Source organism: Oncorhynchus masou, unplaced genomic scaffold, assembly GCF_036934945.1.
Source record: "Oncorhynchus masou masou isolate Uvic2021 unplaced genomic scaffold, UVic_Omas_1.1 unplaced_scaffold_1503, whole genome shotgun sequence".
Taxonomy (NCBI): Eukaryota; Metazoa; Chordata; class Actinopteri; order Salmoniformes; family Salmonidae; genus Oncorhynchus; species Oncorhynchus masou.
In genome coordinates, this window is record NW_027005043.1 from 84567 (window position 1) to 108761 (window position 24195).

Consider the following 24195-nt stretch of genomic DNA (forward strand, 5'->3'; position numbering starts at 1 on the left):
CAGTGTGTCTTACTGTGTTACTGTGTTACTGTGTCTTATTGTGTTACTGTGGTCAGTGTGTGTTACTGTGTTACTGTGGCCAGTGTGTCTTACTGTGTCTTACTGTGTTACTGTGGCCAGTGTTTATTACTGTGTTACTGTGGCCAGTGTGTGTTACTGTGTCTTACTGTGTTACTGTGGCCAGTGTTTATTACTGTGTTACTGTGGCCAGTGTGTGTTACTGTGTCTTACTGTGTTACTGTGGCCAGTGTGTCTTACTGTGTTACTGTGGCCAGTGTTTATTACTGTGTTACTGTGCCCAGTGTGTGTTACTGTGTCTTACTGTGTTACTGTGTCTTACTGTGTTACTGTGTTACTGTGGCCAGTGTGTGTTACTGTGTCTTACTGTGTTACTGTGTCTTACTGTGTTACTGTGTCATACTGTGTTACTGTGTTACTGTGTCATACTGTGTTACTGTGGCCAGTGTGTGTTACTGTGTTACTGTGCCCAGTCTGTCTTACTGTGTTACTGTGGCCAGTGTGTCTTACTGTGTTACTGTGGCCAGTGTGTCTTACTGTGTTACTGTGGTCAATGTGTGTTACGTTGTGTTTGCTTACTAGCAATTGACATGGAATCACTTCTATTGCAAGACCACAGTAATGTTGGTACTGGGCACAGCATCAGAGACCACAGTAATGTTGGTACTGGGCCCTGCATCAGAGACCACAGTAATGTTGGTACTGGGCCCTGCATCAGACCACAGTAATGTTGGTACTGGGCCCTGCATCAGAGACCACAGTAATGTTGGTACTGGGCCCTGCATCAGAGACCACAGTCATGTTGGTACTGGGCCCTGAATCAGAGACCACAGTAATGTTGGTACTGGGCCCTGCATCAGAGACCACAGTAATGTTGGTACTGGGCCCTGCATCAGACCACAGTAATGTTGGTACTGGGCCCTGCATCAGAGACCACAGTCATGTTGGTACTGGGCCCTGCATCAGAGACCACAGTAATGTTGGTACTGGGCCCTGCATCAAAGACCACAGTAATGTTGGTACTGGGCCCTGCATCAGAGACCACAGTAATGCTGGTACTGGGCCCTACATCAGAGACCACAGTAATGTTGGTACTGGGCCCTGCATCAGAGACCACAGTAATGTTGGTACTGGGCCCTGCATCAGACCACAGTAATGTTGGTACTGGGCCCTGAATCAGAGACCACAGTAATGTTGGTACTGGGCCCTGCATCAGAGACCACAGTAATGTTGGTACTGGGCCCTGCATCAGAGACCACAGTAATGTTGGTACTGGGCCCTGCATCAGACCACAGTAATGTTGGTACTGGGCCCTGCATCAGACCACAGTAATGTTGGTACTGGGCCCTGAATCAGAGACCACAGTAATGTTGGTACTGGGCCCTGCATCAGAGACCACAGTAATGTTGGTACTGGGCCCTGCATCAGACCACAGTAATGTTGGTACTGGGCCCTGCATCAGAGACCACAGTAATGTTGGTACTGGGCCCTGCATCAGAGACCACAGTCATGTTGGTACTGGGCCCTGCATCAGAGACCACAGTAATGTTGGTACTGGGCCCTGCATCAAAGACCACAGTAATGTTGGTACTGGGCCCTGCATCAGACCACAGTAATGTTGGTACTGGGCCCTGCATCAGACCACAGTAATGTTGGTACTGGGCCCTGCATCAGAGACCACAGTCATGTTGGTACTGGGCCCTGCATCAGAGACCACAGTAATGTTGGTACTGGGCCCTGCATCAAAGACCACAGTAATGTTGGTACTGGGCCCTGCATCAGACCACAGTCATGTTGGTACTGGGCCCTGCATCAGACCACAGTCATGTTGGTACTGGGCCCTGCATCAGACCACAGTAATGTTGGTACTGGGCCCTGCATCAGAGACCACAGTAATGTTGGTACTGGGCCCTGCATCAGAGACCACAGTAATGTTGGTACTGGGCCCTGCATCAGACCACAGTAATGTTGGTACTGGGCCCTGCATCAGAGACCACAGTAATGTTGGTACTGGGCCCTGCATCAGACCACAGTAATGTTGGTACTGGGCCCTGCATCAGACCACAGTAATGTTGGTACTGGGCCCTGCATCAGAGACCACAGTAATGTTGGTACTGGGCCCTGCATCAGACCACAGTAATGTTGGTACTGGGCCCTGAATCAGAGACCACAGTAATGTTGGTACTGGGCCCTGCATCAGAGACCACAGTAATGTTGGTACTGGGCCCTGAATCAGAGACCACAGTAATGTTGGTACTGGGCCCTGCATCAAAGACCACAGTAATGTTGGTACTGGGCCCTGCATCAGAGACCACAGTCATGTTGGTACTGGGCCCTGCATCAGAGACCACAGTAGTGTTGGTACTGGGCCCTGCATCAGAGACCACAGTAATGTTGGTACTGGGCCCTGCATCAGACCACAGTAATGTTGGTACTGGGCCCTGAATCAGAGACCACAGTAATGTTGGTACTGGGCCCTGCATCAGAGACCACAGTAATGTTGGTACTGGGCCCTGCATCAGACCACAGTAATGTTGGTACTGGGCCCTGAATCAGAGACCACAGTATTGTTGGTACTGGGCCATGCATCAGAGACCACAGTAATGTTGGTACTGGGCCCTGCATCAGACCACAGTAATGTTGGTACTGGGCCCTGCATCAGACCACAGTAATGTTGGTACTGGGCCCTGCATCAGAGACCACAGTAATGTTGGTACTGGGCCCTGCATCAGAGACCACAGTAATGTTGGTACTGGGCCCTGAATCAGAGACCACAGTATTGTTGGTACTGGGCCCTGCATCAGAGACCACAGTAATGTTGGTACTGGGCCCTGCATCAGAGACGACAGTAATGTTGGTACTGGGCCCTGCATCAGAGACCACAGTCATGTTGGTACTGGGCCCTGCATTAGAGACCACAGTCATGTTGGTACTGGGCCCTGCATCAGAGACCACAGTCATGTTGGTACTGGGCCCTGCATCAGAGACCACAGTAATGTTGGTACTGGGCCCTGCATCAGAGACCACAGTAATGTTGGTACTGGGCCCTGCATCAGAGACCACAGTAATGTTGGTACTGGGCCCTGCATCAGAGACCACAGTCATGTTGGTACTGGGCCCTGCATCAGAGACCACAGTCATGTTGGTACTGGGCCCTGCATCAGAGACCACAGTAATGTTGGTACTGGGCCCTGCATCAGAGACCACAGTCATGTTGGTACTGGGCCCTGCATCAGAGACGACAGTAATGTTGGTACTGGGCCCTGAACCTTGTCATCTTGTGTGTCTATTACCTCTGTCTAATAGAGTTGATTCATCCTGGTATCTAGTTGATTCATCCTGGTATCTAGTTGATTCATCCTGGTATCTAGTTGATTCATCCTGGTATCGAGTTGATTCATCCTGGTATCTAGTTGATTCATCCTGGTATCGAGTCGATTCATCCTGGTATCTAGTTGATTCATCCTGGTATCTAGTTGATTCATCCTGGTATCTAGTTGATTCATCCTGGTATCGAGTTGATTCATCCTGGTATCTAGTTGATTCATCCTGGTATCGAGTTGATTCATCCTGGTATCTAGTTGATTCATCCTGGTATCGAGTTGATTCATCCTGGTATCAAGTCGATTCATCCTGGTATCTAGTTTATTCATCCTGGTATCTAGTTGATTCATCCTGGTATCTAGTTGATTCATCCTGGTATCGAGTTGATTCATCCTGGTATCGAGTTGATTCATCCTGGTATCTAGTTGATTCATCCTGGTATCAAGTCGATTCATCCTGGTATCTAGTTTATTCATCCTGGTATCTAGTTGATTCATCCTGGTATCTAGTTGATTCATCCTGGTATCGAGTTGATTCATCCTGGTATCTAGTTGATTCATCCTGGTATCTAGTTGATTCATCCTGGTATCTAGTTGATTCATCCTGGTATCAAGTCGATTCATCCTGGTATCGAGTTGATTCATCCTGGTATCGAGTTGATTCATCCTGGTATCTAGTTGATTCATCCTGGTATCGAGTTGATTCATCCTGGTATCTAGTTGATTAATCCTGGTATCGAGTTGATTCATCCTGGTATCTAGTCGATTCATCCAGGTATCTAGTTGATTCATCCTGGTATCGAGTCGATTCATCCTGGTATCTAGTTGATTCATCCTGGTATCTAGTTGATTAATCCTGGTATCTAGTTGATTCATCCTGGTATCTAGTTGATTCATCCTGGTATTGAGTTGATTCATCCTGGTATCGAGTTGATTCATCCTGGTATCTAGTTGATTCATCCTGGTATTGAGTTGATTCATCCTGGTATCTAGTTGATTAATCCTGGTATCTAGTTGATTCATCCTGGTATCGAGTCGATTCATCCTGGTATCTAGTTGATTCATCCTGGTATCTGGTGTTACTGCTGCTTTAATAATAGCTATAACTCAATATTATCAACAAGACCACACACACACACACACACACACACACACACACACACACACACACACACACACACACACACACACACACACACATACACACACACCCTCTCTGAACCATCTCTGTGTGTGTTTTTTCAGACCTGACCATTCCCAATGTCCAGGTCACCAGACTGACCCTGATGTGTGACCAAGCACCTGGCCCCATCACTATGGACCTCTCAGGTAAATACCACTCCTTTATCCCTGGCCCCATCACTATGGACCTCTCAGGTAAATACCACTCCTTTATCCCTGGTCCCATCACCATGGACCTCTCAGGTAAATACCACTCCTTTATCCCTGGTCCCATCACTATGGACCTCTCAGGTAAATACCACTCCTTTATCCCTGGTCCCATCACCATGGACCTCTCAGGTAAATACCACTCCTTTATCTCTGGTCCCATCACCATGGACCTCTCAGGTAAATACCACTCCTTTATCCCTGGTCCCATCACCATGGACCTCTCAGGTAAATACCACTCCTTTATCACTGGTCCCATCACCATGGACCTCTCAGGTAAATACCACTCCTTTATCCCTGGTCCCATCACCATGGACCTCTCAGGTAAATACCACTCCTTTATCCCTGGTCCCATCACCATGGACCTCTCAGGTAAATACCACTCCTTTATCGTTTTCATCATATCTCACCACTATCTCACCATCCTCCATCCTTCTCCTGCCCTCACTATCTCACCATCCTCCATCCTTCTCCTTCCCTCACTATCTCTCCATCTCTCCATCCTTCTCCTGCCCTCACTATCTCTCCATCTCTCCATCCCTCTCCTGCCCTCACTATCTCACCATCTCTCCATCCCTCTCCTGCCCTCACTATCTCACCATCCTCCATCCCTCTCCTGCCCTCACTATCCCTCCATCCTCCATCCCTCTCCTTCCCTCACTATCTCACCATCCTCCATCCCTCTCCTTCCCTCACCATCTCTCCATCCCTCTCCTGCCCTCACTAAGTCACCATCCTCCATCCCTCTCCTGCCCTCACTATCTCTCCAATCCTCCATCCCTCTCCTGCCCTCACTATCTCTCCATCCCTCTCCTGCCCTCACTATCTCTCCATCTCTCCATCCCTCTCCTGCCCTCACTATCTCTCCATCTCTCCATCCCTCTCCTGCCCTCACTATCTCTCCATCTCTCCATCCCTCTCCTGCCCTCACTATCTCACCATCTTCCATCCCTCTCCTGCCCTCACTATCTCACCATCTTCCATCCCTCCCCTGCCCTCACTATCTCTCCATCCCTCCCCTGCCCTCACTATCTCTCCATCCCTATCTCTCCATCCTCCATCCCTCTCCTGCCCTCACTATCTCACCATCTTCCATCCCTCCCCTGCCCTCACTATCTCTCCATCCCTCCCCTGCCCTCACTATCTCTCCATCCCTATCTCTCCATCCTCCATCCCTCTCCTGCCCTCACTATCTCTCCATCCCTCCATCCCTCTCTTTCTCTCACTATCTCCATCCCTCTCCTGCCCTCACTATCTCTCCATCCTCCATCCCTCTCTTTCCCTCACTATCTCTCCATCCCTCTCCGGCCCTCACTATCTCTCCATCCTCCATCCCTCTCTTTTCCTCACTATCTCTCCATCCCTCTCTTTCCCTCACTATCTCTCCATCCTCCAGCCCTCTCCTGCCCTCACTATCTCTCCATCCCTCTCTTTCCCTCACTATGTCTCCATCCCTTTCTTTCCCTCACTATCTCTCCATCCCTCTCCTGCCCTCACTATCTCTCCATCCCTCTCTTTCCCTCACTATCCCTCCATCCCTCTCTTTCCCTCACTATCCCTCCATCCCTCTCTTTCCCTCACTATCTCTCCATCCCCCTCTTTCCCTCACTATGTCTCCATCCCTCTCTTTCCCTCACTATCCCTCCACCCCTCTCTTTCCCTCACTATGTCTCCACCCCTCTCTTTCCCTCACTATCTCTCCATCCTCCATCCCTCTCCTGCCCTCAATATCTCTCCATCCCTCTCTTTCCCTCACTATCCCTCCATCCCTCTCTTTCCCTCACTATGTCTCCATCCCTCTCTTTCCCTTACTATCCCTCCATCCCTCTCTTTCCCTCACTATCTCTCCATCCCTCTCCTGCCCTCACTATCTCTCAATCTATGACATGTAACTCTCTGAATTCAGTTTAGTGGGGTGAGGCTCCCATATGAATGAATTCAGTGGTGGGATGAGGCTCCAGTATGAATGAATTCAGTGTAGTGGGATGAGGCTCCAATATGAATGAATTCAGTGTAGTGGGATGAGGCTCCAATATGAACGAATTCAGTGCAGTGGGATGAGGCTCCAATATGAATGAATTCAGTTTAGTGGGGTGAGGCTCCCATATGAATGAATTCAGTGGTGGGATGAGACTCCAATATGAACGAATTCAGTGCAGTGGGATGAGACTCCAATATGAATGAATTCAGTGCAGTGGGATGAGGCTCCAATATGAATGAATTCAGTGTAGTGGGATGAGGCTCCAATATGAATGAATTCAGTGTAGTGGGATGAGGCTCCAATATGAACGAATTCAGTGCAGTGGGATGAGACTCCAATATGAATGAATTCAGTGCAGTGGGATGAGGCTATGTATTGTTTTGCTCCACTGTTATTCTGGGATGGAGAAAGACCAGGCGCTGGATCCTGTTCTAGGGGACTGTGTGGGTCTCTCTCTCTCTCTCTCTCTCTCTCTCTCTCTCTCTCTGTCTCTGTCTCTGTCTCTGTCTCTCTGTCTCTCTCTCTCTCTCTCTCTGTGGGGGTGTGTGTGTATCTGTCTCCCTGTCTCTTTGTGTGTGTGTCAGGGGACAGCTCAGCATGGTAATGTAGGTTTAACGCCCCATCCTGCAGAGCCATGATGATGTCATCCTCCCACAGAGCAGGGAACTGTGGAGGATCATTCATCTGTGTGATGTGTCTGGTGTGTGGTGTGTCTGGTGTGTGTGGTTTGTGTGTCTGGTGTGTGTGGTATCTGGCGTGTGTGGTTTGTGTGTGTGGTGTCTGGTGTGTGTGGTTTGTGTGTCCGGTGTGTGTGTGTGTGGTGTGTGGTGTCTGGTGTGTGTGGTTTGTGTATCCGGTGTGTGTGTGTCTTGTGTGTGTGTGGTGTGTGGTGTCTGGTGTGTGTGGTTTGTGTGTCCGGTGTGTGTGTGTCTTGTGTGTGTGGTGTGTGGTGTCCGGTGTGTCTGGTGTGTAGTGTCTGGTGTGTGTTTGATAGTGTTTGTGTGTGTGTTCTCATGTGGGTGACTAGTGTGGGTGGGTGATTGTAAGGGTGGGTGGGTGATTGTAAGGGTGGGTGGGTGGGTATTGTAAGGGTGGGTGGGTGATTGTAAGGGTGGGTGGGTGGGTGGGTATTGTAAGGGTGGGTGGGTGATTGTAAGGGTGGGTGGGTGGGTATTGTAAGGGTGGGTGGGTGGGTGATTGTAAGGGTGGGTGGGTGGGTATTGTAAGGGTGGGTGGGTGATTGTAAGGGTGGGTGGGTGGGTATTGTAAGGGTGGGTGGGTGGGTGGGTGGGTATTGTAAGGGTGGGTGGGTGATTGTAAGGGTGGGTGGGTGGGTATTGTAAGGGTGGGTGGGTGATTGTAAGGGTGGGTGGGTGGGTATTGTAAGGGTGGGTGTGTGGGTGGGTGTGGAGGGGCTTCCCTTGAATGAGACGATATCTAAGTATACACCACTATCTTCTATTTCACAAAGGACAACCAACACACACACGCACACACACACACACATACACATACAAACAAACTGAGACTGAGACAAATGGGAAAGGTCACCTGGTTGCTAGGTGATAGAACCATCCGAGAGAGAGAGAGAGAAGAGAGAGAGAGGTACACAGAGATAGAGGCAGAGAGAGAGAGAGAGAGATGCAGAGAGAGAGATACATAGAGAGAGAGAGGTACACAGAGATAGATGCAGAGAGAGAGAGAGATGCATAGAGAGAGAGGTACACAGAGCTAGAGGCAGAGAGAGAGAGAGGTACACAGAGCTAGAGGCAGAGAGAGAGAGGTACACAGAGCTAGAGGCAGAGAGAGAGAGATGCATAGAGAGAGAGAGGTACACAGAGCTAGAGGCAGAGAGAGAGAGAGGTACACAGAGCTAGAGGCAGAGAGAGAGAGATGCATAGAGAGAGAGAGGTACACAGAGCTAGAGGCAGAGAGAGAGAGAGGTACACAGAGCTAGAGGCAGAGAGAGAGAGAGGTACACAGAGCTAGAGGCAGAGAGAGAGAGATGCATAGAGAGAGAGAGGTACACAGAGCTAGAGGCAGAGAGAGAGAGGTACACAGAGCTAGAGGCAGAGAGAGAGAGATGCATAGAGAGAGAGAGGTACACAGAGCTAGAGGCAGAGAGAGAGAGACCGAGAGAGCAGCGTCTGTGACTGTTCCCTACAACATGTATAAGCTAGCACAGTAGCATAGAGAGACCGATGATGCCATGTAGATACTTCATAGAGTTGGCTTAACTAACGTTGGACCAGAGCTAGCCCTTCATCATGACATCATTACATTATACAGTACATAATGCCGCCTAGAGTTTGAGAGCGAGACCAGAGCAAGCTAACAAGCTTGTGAGCAGAGCGGCACCAACATTTGAATTAAAACACGTTTTTGTAGTTAAAAAAAAAACAATGTGTAATGTGATAACGATAGTATTCTTAATTAGCATTAATCCATTCTTCTCTAATTAAAAATCTCTCCTTAATTTCTGAATCACGCTTGTAACGTCAGTAGTTACAGTAGACTAAGCTTCAGAAGGGCAGAGGGACGGGGAGGGGCAGCTAACATACACAGAAGATGTTCAGCTGGAATGCAGGCAGACACCGGAATACATTTCTGAGTGACAGAGGGTTTGAAAAAATGTACGGAACTTCAAATAATTAACTGTTATGAACTGTTTCCCTTTTAAAATAAATGCTTCTGTTCCGGAACGGGAAATTTTCAATTTTGTTCTCGGTTCTGGTTCTGTTCCTCAATTTTTTTTCTTTGTTTTTCAGTTCTGTTCACTGAAATGGTTCCAACCCCTGATTCGTACGTCCTCAGGGTCAGGTACAGGTATTTTTCTTGTCCAAGTCGTATATGGCAGTGTGAAGTGCAAAGGCGATTGCGTCGTCCGTGGATCTGTTGGGGCGGTATGTGAGTTGTAGTGTGTCTAGGTTGTCAGGGAAGGTGGAGGTGATCCTTAACTAGCCTAACTAGCCTAACTAGCCTCTTCATGATGACAGAAGTGAGTGCTGCGGGGTGATAGTGATTTAGTTCAGTTACCTTCGCTTTCTTGGGAACAGGAACAATGGTGGACATCTTGAAGCATCGATTGAAAGGCCTTTGATGTCTCTCTTCCACATGACAGTACAGCGTAAAATAGAAAGCGTAACTTTCCTGAAGAATTGTGTGCTTGCTTCAAGTCAAATTTTATTTGTCACGTGCGATTACAACAGGTGTAGGCCTTACCGTGAAATGCTTACTTACAAGCCCTTGACCAACATGTGGAGTTTTTTTTTAAAGTAAGTAACAAAATATTTCGTAAAATAATTAATAAAAAAATACAATAACAAAACAATAATATAGATATCAGGAATCAAGGTAAGACCCAGATGTAGACTGTGTCGAAGTAACAATATTTATTACAGCAACAGGGGCAAAGGTACAGGACGGCAGGCAGGGTGAGGTACAGGACGGCAGGCAGGGTGAGGTACAGGACGGCAGGCAGGGTGAGGTACAGGACGGCAGGCAGGGTGAGGTAAAGGACGGCAGGCAGGGTGAGGTACAGGACGGCAGGCAGGGTGAGGTACAGGATGGCAGGCAGGGTGAGGTACAGGACGGCAGGCAGGGTGAGGTACAGGATGGCAGGCAGGGTGAGGTACAGGACGGCAGGCAGGGTGAGGTACAGGATGGCAGGCAGGGTGAGGTACAGGACGGCAGGCAGGGTGAGGTACAGGATGGCAGGCAGGGTGAGGTACAGGATGGCAGGCAGGGTGAGGTACAGGACGGCAGGCAGGGTGAGGTACAGGATGGCAGGCAGGGTGAGGTACAGGACGGCAGGCAGGGTGAGGTACAGGACGGCAGGCAGGCTCAGGGTCAGGGTGAGGTACAGGACAGCAGGCAGGCTCAGGGTCAGGTACAGGACAGCAGGCTCAGGGTCAGGTACAGGACAGCAGGCTCAGGGTCAGGTACAGGACAGCAGGGTCAGGGTGAGGTACAGGACAGCAGGCAGGCTCAGGGTCAGGGTGAGGTACAGGACAGCAGGCAGGGTCAGGGTGAGGTACAGGACAGCAGGCAGGCTCAGGGTGAGGTACAGGACAGCAGGCAGGCTCAGGGTCAGGGTGAGGTACAGGACAGCAGGCAGGCTCAGGGTCAGGGTGAGGTACAGGACAGCAGGCAGGCTCAGGGTGAGGTACAGGACAGCAGGCAGGCTCAGGGTCAGGGTGAGGTACAGGACAGCAGGCAGGCTCAGGGTCAGGGTGAGGTACAGGACAGCAGGCAGGCTCAGGGTGAGGTACAGGACAGCAGGCAGGCTCAGGGTCAGGGTGAGGTACAGGACAGCAGGCAGGCTCAGGGTCAGGGTGAGGTACAGGACAGCAGGCAGGCTCAGCCTCAGGGTGAGGTACAGGACAGCAGGCAGGCTCAGGGTCATGGTGAGGTACAGGACGGCATGCAGCCTCAGGGTGAGGTACAGGACAGCAGGCAGGCTCAGGGTCAGGGTGAGGTACAGGACAGCAGGCAGGCTCAGGGTCAGGGTGAGGTACAGGACAGCAGGCAGGCTCAGGGTGAGGTACAGGACAGCAGGCAGGCTCAGGGTCAGGGTGAGGTACAGGACAGCAGGCTCAGGGTCAGAGTGAGGTACAGGACAGCAGGCAGGCTCAGGGTCAGGGTGAGGTACAGGACAGCAGGCTCAGGGTCAGAGTGAGGTACAGGACAGCAGGCAGGCTCAGGGTCAGGGTGAGGTACAGGACAGCAGGCAGGCTCAGGGTCAGGGTGAGGTACAGGACGGCAGGCAGCCTCAGGGTGAGGTACAGGACAGCAGGCAGGCTCAGGGTCAGGGTGAGGTACAGGACGGCAGGCAGGGTCAGGGTGAGGTACAGGACAGCAGGCAGGCTCAGGGTGAGGTACAGGACGGCAGGCAGGCTCAGCCTCAGGGTGAGGTTCAGGACAGCAGGCAGGCTCAGGGTCAGGGTGAGGTACAGGACGGCAGGCAGCCTCAGGGTGAGGTACAGGACAGCAGGCAGGCTCAGGGTCAGGGTGAGGTACAGGACAGCAGGCAGGGTCAGGGTCAGGGTGAGGTACAGGACGGCAGGCAGGCTCAGGCTCAGGGTGAGGTACAGGACGGCAGGCAGCCTCAGGGTGAGGTACAGGACAGCAGGCAGGCTCAGGGTCAGGGTGAGGTACAGGACGGCAGGCAGGCTCAGGGTCAGGGTGAGGTACAGGACGGCAGGCAGCCTCAGGGTGAGGTACAGGACAGCAGGCAGGCTCAGGGTCAGGGTGAGGTACAGGACGGCAGGCAGGCTCAGGGTCAGGGTGAGGTACAGGACGGCAGGCAGGCTCAGGGTCAGGTACAGGACAGCAGGCTCAGGGTCAGGGTCAGGTACAGGACAGCAGGCAGGCTCAGGGTGAGGTACAGGACAGCAGGCAGGCTCAGGGTCAGGTACAGGACAGCAGGCTCAGGGTCAGGGTCAGGTACAGGACAGCAGGCAGGCTCAGGGTGAGGTACAGGACAGCAGGCAGGCTCAGGGTCAGAGTGAGGTACAGGACAGCAGGCAGGCTCAGGGTCAGGGTGAGGTACAGGACAGCAGGCAGGGTCAGGGTGAGGTACAGGACAGCAGGCAGGGTAAGGGTCAGGGTGAGGTACAGGACGGCAGGCAGCCTCAGGGTGAGGGTCAGGTACAGGACAGCAGGCAGGCTCAGGGTCAGGGTGAGGTACAGGACAGCAGGCAGGCTCAGGGTCAGAGTGAGGTACAGGACGGCAGCCTCAGGGTCAGGTACAGGACGGCAGGCAGGGTCAGGGTGAGGTACAGGACAGCAGGCAGGCTCAGGGTCAGGGTGAGGTACAGGACAGCAGGCAGGGTCAGGGTGAGGTACAGGACAGCAGGCAGGCTCAGGGTCAGAGTGAGGTACAGGACGGCAGCCTCAGGGTAAGGGGGGTGGAGACAATTACAAGACAGGTGAAACAGATCAGGGTGTGACAATAAATAATAAACAGGGACGTTCACATCAGCAAACCACCTGCCCACACGACGCAATACATGCGGTCTGCGGTTGTGAGGCCGGTTGGACGTACGGTCAAATTCTCTAAAATGACATTGAATGCTTATGGAAGAGCTTCCACCATGCTCCTCCTTACTAGTAGAGAGAGGGGTGGAGCTACCACCATGCTCCTCCTTACTAGTAGAGAGAGGGGTGGAGCTACCACCATGCTCCTCCTTACTAGTAGAGAAAGGGGGTGGAGCTACCACCATGCTCCTCCTTACTAGTAGAGAGAGGGGTGGAGCTACCACCATGCTCCTCCTTACTAGTAGAGAGAGGGGTGGAGCTACCACCACGCTCCTCCTTACTAGTAGAGAGAGGGGTGGAGCTACCACCATGCTCCTCCTTACTAGTAGAGAGAGGGGTGGAGCTACCACCATGCTCCTCCTTACTAGTAGAGAGAGGGGGTGGAGCTACCACCATGCTCCTCCTTACTAGTAGAGAGAGGGGTGGAGCTACCACCACGCTCCTCCTTACTAGTAGAGAGAGGGGGTGGAGCTACCACCATGCTCCTCCTTACTAGTTGAGAGAGGGGGTGGAGCTACCACCATGCTCCTCCTTACTAGTAGAGAGAGGGTTTGGAGCTACCACCATGCTCCTCCTTACTAGTTTTTTAGAGGGGTGGAGCTACCACCATGCTCCTCCTTACTAGTAGAGAGAGGGGTGGAGCTACCACCATGCTCCTCCTTACTAGTGGAGAGAGTGCTGGAGCTACCACCATGCTCCTCCTTACTAGTAGAGAGAGGGGTGGAGCTACCACCATGCTCCTCCTTACTAGTAGAGAGAGGGGTGGAGCTACCACCATGCTCCTCCTTACTAGTAGAGAGAGGGGTGGAGCTACCACCATGCTCCTCCTTACTAGTAGAGAGAGGGGTGGAGCTACCACCATGCTCCTCCTTACTAGTAGAGAGAGGGGTGGAGCTACCACCATGCTTCTCCTTACTAGTAGAGAGAGGGGTGGAGCTACCACCATGCTCCTCCTTACTAGTAGAGAGAGGGGTGGAGCTACCACCATGTTCCTCCTTACTAGTAGAGAGAGGGGTGGAGCTACCACCATGCTCCTCCTTACTAGTAGAGAGAGGGGGTGGAGCTACCACCATGCTCCTCCTTACTAGTAGAGAGAGGGGGTGGAGCTACCACCATGCTCCTCCTTCATCTTTACTAGTAGAGAGAGGGGGTGGAGCTACCACCCTCCCTCCTCTACGATGTTCCCTCCTCCATTCTCTCTACAACCTATTCTATATAGTGTCAAAGGATTTTCTGATGGAAAGATGAGACCGAATTGAGAGAGGGAAACTAAGGGGTCGGGATGCAGAGAGAGGGAGGGTGAGAGAGACAGAGAGGGTGAGAGAGAGAGAGAGAGGGTGAGAGAGAGACAGAGAGAGAGAGAGAGAGACAGAGAGAGAGAGAGAGAGACAGAGAGGGTGAGAGAGAGGGAGGGAGGTTGAGAGAGACAGAGAGGGTGAGAGAGAGAGAGAGAGAGAGAGAGAGAGACAGAGAGAGACAGAGAGGGTGAGAGAGACAGAGAGGGTGAGAGAGAGGGTGAGAGAGACAGAGAGGGTGAGAGACAGAGAGGGTGAGAGAGAGGGAGGGAGGTTGAGAGAGAGAGAGAGGGAGAGAGAGAGAGAGAGAGGGTGAGGGAGAGAGACAGAGAGGGTGAGAGAGAGGGAGGGAGGTTGAGAGAGACAGAGAGGGTGAGAGAGAGACAGAGAGGGAGGTTGAGAGAGACAGAGAGGGTGAGAGAGAGACAGAGAGGGAGGGTGAGAGAGACAGAGAGGGTGAGAGAGAGACAGAGAGGGAGGGTGAGCGAGGGAGAAACACAGGGAGAAACACTCTCCAGGGAAGCAATGTCTGATCCTGTCTTCAGAGAGGGAGGAAGGGAGAGAGTGTCATGGTTGTCTGATGTGACTTTGATGTTAACTGGTGATACCAGGAGTTACTGTTAAACTAGGTCTAGGGAGGAAGGGGGCAGGGCTGTGTGTGTGTGTGTGTGTGTCCACCACAACACATCAGTGCTGTCCTTTCCCTTGTATCTCTACTGCTTCCTTCTTCCCTCTGTTCTCTACATCTCTCTCCTTTTATCTCTACTGCTTCCTTCTTCCCTCTGTTCTCTACATCTCTCTCCTTTTATCTCTACTGCTTCCTTCTTCCCTCTGTTCTCTACATCTCTCTCCTCTTCTTCCCCCTTCCCCTGTCCTCATCCTCCTCTTCTTCCCCCTTCCCCTGTCCTCCTCCTCTTCATCCCCCTCCTCCCGTGTTTTCCTCCATGATAAGGCTTTTACAGCAGGGTAAAGTGTAGAGTTTAAATGTATTAAACACCCATTAATGTGCTGTATCTGTGATCAGAGGGTTCTAGAGTGGGTTCTGGTCAAATGTAGTGCACTATGTAGGGAATAGGGTGCCATTGGGCCCTGGTCTAAAGTAGTGCACTATATAGGGAATAGGTTGCCATTGGGCCCTGGTCTAAAGTAGTGCACTATGTAGGGAATAGGGTACCATAGGGCCCTGGTCTAAAGTAGTGCACTATATATGGAATAGGTTGCCATTGGGCCCTGGTCTAAAGTAGTGCACTATGTAGGGAATAGGGTACCATAGGGCCCTGGTCTAAAGTAGTGCACTATATATGGAATAGTGTGCCATTTGGGACTTATTTTTAATCTATAAACCCCAGACACAGAGAACAGTCAGAGACCAGACACAGAGAACAGTCAGAGACACAGAGAACAGTCAGAGACCAGACACAGAGAACAGTCAGAGACACAGAGAACAGTCAGAGACCCGACACAGAGAACAGTCAGAGACACAGAGAACAGTCAGAGACCCGACACAGAGAACAGTCAGAGACCAGACACAGAGAACAGTCAGAGACCAGACACAGAGAACAGTCAGAGACCAGACACAGAGAACAGTCAGACCCCAGACACAGAGAACAGTCAGAGACCAGACACAGAGAACAGTCAGAGACCAGACACAGAGAACAGTCAGAGACCAGACACAGAGAACAGTCAGAGACACAGAGAACAGTCAGAGACCAGACACAGAGAACAGTCAGAGACCAGACACAGAGAACAGTCAGAGACACAGAGAACAATCAGAGACCAGACACAGAGAACAGTCAGAACCCAGACACAGAGAACAGTCAGAGACCAGACACAGAGAACAGTCAGAGACCAGACACAGAGAACAGTCAGAGACCAGACACAGAGAACAGTCAGAGACCAGACACAGAGAACAGTCAGAGACCAGACACAGAGAACAGTCAGAGACCAGACACAGAGAACAGTCAGAACCCAGACAGAGAACAGTCAGAGACCAGACACAGAGAACAGTCAGAGACCAGACACAGAGAACAGTCAGAGACCAGACACAGAGAACAGTCAGAGACCAGACACAGAGAACAGTCAGAGACACAGAGAACAGTCAGAGACCAGACACAGAGAACAGTCAGAGACCAGACACAGAGAACAGTCAGAGACACAGAGAACAGTCAGAGACCAGACATAGAGAACAGTCAGAGACCAGACACAGAGAACAGTCAGAGACACAGAGAACAGTCAGAGACCAGACACAGAGAACAGTCAAAGACCAGACACAGAGAACAGTCAGAGACCAGACACAGAGAACAGTCAGACACAGAGAACAGTCAGAGACCAGACACAGAGAACAGTCAGAGACCAGACACAGAGAACAGTCAGAGACACAGAGAACAGTCAGAGACACAGAGAACAGTCAGATACACAGAGAACAGTCAGAGACCAGACACAGAGAACAGTCAGAGACACAGAGAACAGTCAGAGACACAGAGAACATTCAGAGACCAGGCACAGAGAACAGTCAGAACCCAAACACAGAGAACAGTCAGAGACCAGACACAGAGAACAGTCAGAGACCAGACACAGAGAACAGTCAGAGACCCAGAGAACAGTCAGAGACACAGAGAACATTCAGAGACCAGACACAGAGAACAGTCAGAGACCAGACACAGAGAACAGTCAGAGACCAGACGCAGAGAACAATCAGAGACCAGACGCAGAGAACAGTCAGAGACCAGACACAGAGAACAGTCAGAGACCAGACACAGAGAACAGTCAGAGACCAGACACAGAGAACAGTCAGAGACCAGACACAGAGAACAGTCAGAGACCAGACACAGAGAACAGTCAGAGACCCGACACAGAGAACAGTCAGAGACCAGACACAGAGAACAGTCAGAGACCAGACACAGAGAACAGTCAGAGACCAGACACAGAGAACAGTCAGAGACCAGACACAGAGAACAGTCAGAGACCAGACACAGAGAACAGTCAGAGACCAGACACAGAGAACAGTCAGAGACACAGAGAACAGTCAGAGACCAGACACAGAGAACAGTCAGAGACCAGACACAGAGAACAGTCAGAGACCAGACACAGAGAACAGTCAGAGACACAGAGAACAGTCAGAGACACAGAGAACAGTCAGAGACACAGAGAACAGTCAGAGACCAGACACAGAGAACAGTCAGAGACCAGACACAGAGAACAGTCAGAGACACAGAGAACAGTCAGAGACCAGACACAGAGAACAGTCAGAGACCAGACACAGAGAACAGTCAGAGACACAGAGAACAGTCAGCGACCAGACACAGAGAACAGTCAGAGACACAGAGAACAGTCAGAGACCAGACACAGAGAACAGTCAGAGACCAGACACAGAGAACAGTCAGAGATACAGAGAACAGTCAGAGACCAGACACAGAGAACAGTCAGAGACCAGACACAGAGAACAGTCAGAGACCAGACACAGAGAACAGTCAGAGACCAGACACAGAGAACAGTCAGAGACCAGAGACCAGACACAGAGAACAGTCAGAGACCCGACACAGAGAACAGTCAGAGACCAGACACAGAGAACAGTCAGAGACCAGACACAGAGAACAGTCAGAGACACAGAGAACAGTCAGAGACCAGACACAGAGAACAGTCAGAGACACAGAGAACAGTCAGAGACCAGACACAGAGAACAGTCAGAGACACAGAGAACAGTCAGAGACCAGACACAGAGAACAGTCAGAGACCAGACACAGAGAACAGTCAGAGACCAGACACAGAGAACAGTCAGAGACCAGACACAGAGAACTTATGGATATCATCTGCAGTTGGGATGTTGAATATTGAAGTGATAACCTCATCTGTTGACCTCACGTTGTCATGGTGTTGACCTGCAGGTGACCCGGAGGCTCTGAAGAAGAAGAGTTTCACCATGAAGGAAGGAGTGGACTACAGAGTGAAGATACACTTTAAGGTGAGAACATCTCTGTCACGACTCAGCATTTGACCCAGATGCAGATACAGGAGTCGGAATGTTCGGGTCGCAGAATATTTATTATAACATAGTGACAGTTTAAAGGGCAGGTCGAGGGCAGGCAGAGGTTCGTAAGTCCAAGACAGAGTCAAGCAGGGCCAGAACGGCAGGCAGGCTCAGGGCCAGAACGGCTGGCAGGGCCAGAACGGCAGGCAGGCTCAGGGCCAGAACGGCTGGCAGGCTCAGGGCCAGGACAGGCAGAAAGGTTGGAACCGGGAAGACTAGAAAACTAGAACTCGAACAGGATAAACAGGAAACACGCTGGTAAGACCTGACAAAACAAGACGAACTGGCAACAGACAACCAGAAAATGCAGGTATAAATACACAGGGATAATGGAGGGAAATAGAAGACACCTGGTGGGGGGGAGATAAGCACAAGTTCTGTTCTGCTCTGTTTGGTTCTGTTCTGCTCTGTTTGGTTCTGTTCTTCTCTGCTCTGTTTGGTTCTGTTCTTCTCTGCTCTGTTTGGTTCTGTTCTCTGTTTGGTTCTGTTCTGTTCTTCTCTGCTCTGTTTGGTTCTGTTCTGCTCTGTTCTGTTCTGTTTGGTTCTGTTCTTCTCTGCTCTGTTTGGTTATGTTCTTCTCTGCTCTGTTTGGTTCTGTTCTTCTCTGCTCTGTTCTGTTTGGTTCTGTTCTGCTCTGTTTGGTTCTGTTCTGCTCTGTTCTCTTCTCTTTTTGTATTGTTATTGTTTACATTTTATTTTACCTATATTTACCAGGTTGGCCAGTTGAGAACACGTTCTCATTTACAACTGCGACCCGGTCAAGATAAAGCATAGCAGTGTGACATAAACGAGGAGGCAAAATAATTACAATTTAGCAAATGAACACTGGAGTGATAGATGTGCAGATGATGATGTGCAAGTAGAGATACTGGGATGCAAAAGAGCAAGAAGATAAATAACAATATGGGGATGAGGTAGTTCAGTGTGCTATTTACAGATTGGCTGTGTACAGGTACAGTGATCGGTAAGCTGCTCTGACAGCTGATGCTTAAAGTTAGAGAGGGAGATATGAGTCTCCAGCTTCAGTGATTTTTGCAATTCCTTCCAGTCATTGGCAGCAGAGAACTGGAAGGAAAGGCACCAAAGGAGGTGTTGACTTTGGGGATGACCAGTGGGGCTTGGGTGACCAAACGGATGGCACAGTGATAGACTACATCCAGTTTGCTGAGTCGGGTGTTGGAGGCTATTTTGTAAATGACATCGTCGAAGTCAAGGATCGGTAGGATGGTCAGTTTTACGAGGGTATGAGGAGACACATACAAAGCTCTCCCTCGCCCTCCATTTGGCAAACCTGACCATAATGCTATCCTCCTGATTCCTGTTTACAAGCAAAAATTGAAGCAGGAAGCACCAGTGACTAGATAAATAAAAAAGTGGTCAGATGAAGCAGATGCTAAACTACTGGATTGTTATGCTATCACAGACTGGAATATGTTCCGGGATTCCTCTGATGGCATTGAGGAGTACACCACATCAGACATTGGCTTCATCAATAAGTGCATCGATGACGTCGTCCCCACAGTGACCGTATGTACGTACCCCAACCAGAAGCCATGGATTACAGGCAACATCCGAGTTAAAGGCGAAAGCTGCCGCTTTCAAGAAGCAGGACTAACCCGGAAGCTTATAATATATCCCGCAAAGCCCTCCGACGAACCATCAAACCGGCAAAGCGGCAATACAGGACTAAGATCGAGTCGTACTACACCAGTTCTGACGCTTGTCGGATGTGGCAGGGTCTGCAAACCGTTACAGACTACAAAGGGAAGCACAGCCGAGAGCTGCCCAGTGACACGAGCCTACCAGGTGAGCTAAACTACTTCTATGCTCGCTTCGAGGCAAATAACACTGAAATATGCATGAGAGCACCAGCTGTTCTGGAAGACTGTGTGATCACGTTCTCCTCAGCCGCTGTGAGTAAGACCTTTAAACAGGTCAACATTCACAAGGCCGCAGGGCCAGACGGATTACCAGGACGTGTACAGCGAGCATGTGCTGACCAACTGGCAGGTGTCTTCACTGACATTTTCAATCTCTCCCTGTCCGAGTCTGTAATACCAACATGTTTTAAGCAGACCACCATAGTCCCTGTGCCCAAGAACTCTAAGGTAACCTGCCTAAATGACTACAGACCCGTAGCACTCACGTCTGTAGTCATGGTGTGCTTTAAAAGGCTGGTCACGGCTCACAACAACACCATTATCCCAGAAACCCTAGACCCACTTCACTTTGCATAACGCCCTAACAGATCCACAGATGATGCAATCTCTATTGCACTCCACACTGACCTTTCCCACCTGGACAAAAGGAACACCAATGAAAATGCTATTCATTGACTAAAGTTCAACACCATAGTGCCCCCAAAGCTCATCAATAAGCTAAGGACCCTGGGACTAAACACCTCCCTCTGCAACTGGATCCTGGACTTCCTGACGGGCCGCCCCCAGGTCGTGAGGGGAGGTAACAACACATCTGCTATGCTGATCCTCAACACAGGGGCCCCTCAGGGGTGTGTGCTCAGTCCCCTAATGTACTCCCTGTTCACTCATGACTGCACGGCCAGGCACGACTCCAACACCATCATCAAGTTTGCCGATGGCAAAACAGTGGTAGGCCTGATCACCGACAACGACGAGACAGCCTATAGGGAGGTCAGAGACCTGGCCGTGTGGTGCCAGGACAACAACCTCTTCCTCAATGTGATCAAGACAAAGATGATGATTGTGGACTACAGGAAAACGAGGACCGAACACACCCCATTCTCATCGACGGGGCTGTAGTGGAGCAGGTTGAGAGCTTCAAGTTCCTTGGTGTCCACATCACCAGCAAACTAACATAGTCCAAGCATACCAAGACAGTTGTGAAGAGGGCACGACAAAACCTATTCCCCCTCAAGAGACTGAAAAGATTTGTCATGGGTCCTCAGATCCTCAAAAGGTTCTACACCTGCACCATCGAGAGCATCCTGACTGTTTGTATCACTGCCTGGTATGGCAACTGCTCGGCCTGCGACCGCAAGGCACTACGGAAGGTAGTGCGAACGGCCCAGTACATCACTTGGGTCAAGCTTCCTGCCATCCAGGACCTCTATACCAGTCTGTGTCAGGCTACGGCATGTCTGTTTGTCTATAAAGGTACATAACGGCTTTTTAAATGCCAACAGGAAACCTTCTCTGGAGATAGTTTAGAAGCACCATTGAACAGGTAGCGGGTTCTAACTTCCATCACTAGGCCACCAAAACAACTGTTTTTCTCTTAGAGATTTTTCTTAAAGTTAAAGATCACAATTTGAAACATTCACACCCCTACTTGTGTGTGTCTCAAATGGCACCCTATTCCATATATAGTGCACTACTTTAGACCAGGACCTATAGGACTGAGGGCACTACTTTAGACCAGGACCTATAGGGCTGAGGGCACTACTTTAGACCAGGGCCTATAGGACTAAGGGCACTACTTTAGACCAGGGCCCATAGGACTAAGGGCACTACTTTAGACCAGGGCCTATAGGACTAAGGGCACTACTTTAGACCAGGGCCTATAGGACTAAGGGCACTACTTTAGACCAGGGTCTATAGGACTAAGGGCAGTACTTTAGACCAGGGCTTATAGGACTAAGGGCACTACTTTAGACCAGGGTCTATAGGGCTAAGGGCACTACTTTAGACCAGGGTCTATAGGGCTAAGTGCCCTGGTCAAACATTGTGCACTGAATAGGGAGTAGGGTGTCATTTGGGACAAAGCTGTGTAAAGTTACCTCTTGATGAGACTTCATATACAATAACTCTCCTTCCCTCTCCTTTCCTCTCCTCTCCTCCAATCTCCTCTCTCCCCTCCTCTCCTCTCCTTCCCTCCTCTCGCCTCCTCCACTCTCCTCTCTCCCCTCCTCTCCTCTCTCCTTCTCTCCCCCTCCTCCACTCTCCTCTCTCCCCTCCTCTCCTCTCCTTCTCTCCCCTCCTCCAATCTCCTCTCTCCCCCTCCAATCTCCTCTCCTTCCCTCCTCTCCCCCTCCTCCAATCTCCTCTCTCCCCTCCAATCTCCTCTCCTTCCCTCCTCTCCCGTCCTCCAATCTCCTCTCCTCTCCTTCTCTCCTCTCCCCTTCTCTCTCCTCCTCTCCTTCCCTCCTCTCCCCTCCTCCAGTCTCCTCTCTCCCCTCCCCTCCTCTCCTCTCCTTCTCTCCTCTTCCCTCCTCCAATCTCCTCTCTCCCCTCCTCTTCTCTCCTTCCCTCCTCTCATCTCCTCCATATAAGTTCATACGGTGTTTAAATGCACTACAGATTTCCAGTCCCAATGAATTTACATTGTTTATTTATTGCTCCTGATAACTCTCCTCCCTTACTCCTCTCTCCTCCCCTCCTCTCCTCCTCCTCTCCCATCCCCTCCAGGTTAACAGGGATATTGTGTCTGGGCTGAAGTACGTCCATCTGACCTACAGGAAAGGAATCAGAGGTAAGGAGGACCCCATTTTGTGCTGAGCTGTGGATACGCTGTGCTGTTTACACCCATAGACCGTGTCAGTTTCTGATACATAAACCTAAACCCTGGCTAGCAAGGGTGCAACTGAGCTGCCATTTTATGTGTTGTCATTGACACAAGACATCATAGTTTCCACACGTACACCTAATTCCAGGTTAACAGCGATGCAACTGAGCTGCCATTTTATGTGTTTTCATTAACACAAGATGTCAGTTTCCCCCACATTCACCTAAAACCTGATTACCAACTGTTCAACTGAGCTGCCATTTGGTGTGTTGTCACTGACACAAATTGTCACAGTTTCCCCCACATTCACCTAAAACCTGGCTAGCAAGTGTGCAACTGAGCGTCCATTTTGTGTCGTGCAGTGGACAAGGCGGTGTACATGGTGGGCAGCTACGGGCCGCGGGTGGAGGAGCACGAGTTCATGACCCCGGTGGAGGAGGCGCCCAAAGGCATGATTGTCAGAGGCAGCTACCACATCAAGTCCCACTTCACCGACGACGACAAGACCGACCACCTCTCCTGGGAGTGGAACCTGGGGATCAAGAAGGACTGGGACGAATAGAGAGGAGTCTCATTTCTCTCTCCCTCCTTCCCTCTCCCTGTGTCTCCACCTCTCCCTCCTTCCCTCTCCCTGTGTCTCCACCTCCCTCCTTCCCTCTCCCTGTGTCTCCAACACTCCCTCCTTCCCTCTCCCTGTGTCTCCACCTCTCCCTCCTTCCCTCTCCCTGTGTCTCTACCTCCCTCCTTCCCTCTCCCTGTGTCTCCAACACTCCCTCCTTCCCTCTCCCTGTGTCTCCACCTCCCTCCTTCCCTCTCCCTGTGTCTCCAACACTCCCTCCTTCCCTCTCCCTGTGTCTCCACCTCTCCCTCCTTCCCTCTCCCTGTGTCTCCACCTCTCCCTCCTTCCCTCTCCCTGTGTCTCCACCTCTCCCTCCTTCCCTCTCCCTGTGTCTCCACCTCTCCCTCCTTCCCTCTCCCTGTGTCTCCACCTCTCCCTCCTTCCCTCTCCCTGTGTCTCCACCTCCCTCCTTCCCTCTCCCTGTGTCTCCAACACTCCCTCCTTCCCTCTCCCCCTGTGTCTCCACCTCTCCCTCCTTCCCTCTCCCTGTGTCTCCACCTCTCCCTCCTTCCCTCTCCCTGTGTCTCCACCTCTCCCTCCTTCCCTCTCCCTGTGTCTCCACCTCTCCCTCCTTCCCTCTCCCTGTGTCTCCACCTCACCTCTGTGTCTACAGCTCATACCCCCTGCCTCCCAAAATGGCCCCCTATTCCCTATATAGTGCACTACCCGCAGGGCTCTGGTTAAAAGTAGTGCACTATGTAGGGGGCCATTTTGGGAGGCAGGGGTTATGAGCTGTAGGTGGAGATCCACTTGTCTATTTGTGATGTAACCTGGTGTTTTCTACTACAGTGTGTTAACTGAAGGGGATGAAATGAAGTTAAACACGTGGGACTCACTCATACAGTGGAGATGTATTTACACCCCATAGTGTGAGAGGCACATTGTAGAAGGTTATTCTAAAGTGTTCTATTCAGAAAATTGCCAGTTCAACAAGGTTTCAAGGAGCAGCCCTTTGTAATGTTAGTTATCAGTTAGAATGTTTGACAACAGCGTGTCTCATACTCCTCAAGAAGTTGCCATCT

General features: G+C 50.9%; 1 protein-coding gene across 1 annotated transcript in view; it reads left to right on the forward strand.

Moving 5' to 3' along the window:
• Positions 1-24189, forward strand: part of LOC135531049 (rho GDP-dissociation inhibitor 2-like) — a 53037-nt gene extending 28848 nt beyond the window's left edge. Inside the window, exons 3-6 of the mRNA XM_064959185.1 lie at positions 4587-4670; positions 17930-18006; positions 22458-22521; positions 22917-24189. Of these exons, the coding sequence (XP_064815257.1) occupies positions 4587-4670; positions 17930-18006; positions 22458-22521; positions 22917-23116 (425 nt within the window). The 3' untranslated portion in view covers positions 23117-24189. The remainder of the gene's footprint in view (positions 1-4586; positions 4671-17929; positions 18007-22457; positions 22522-22916) is intronic.
• Positions 24190-24195: the final 6 nt, after the last annotated feature.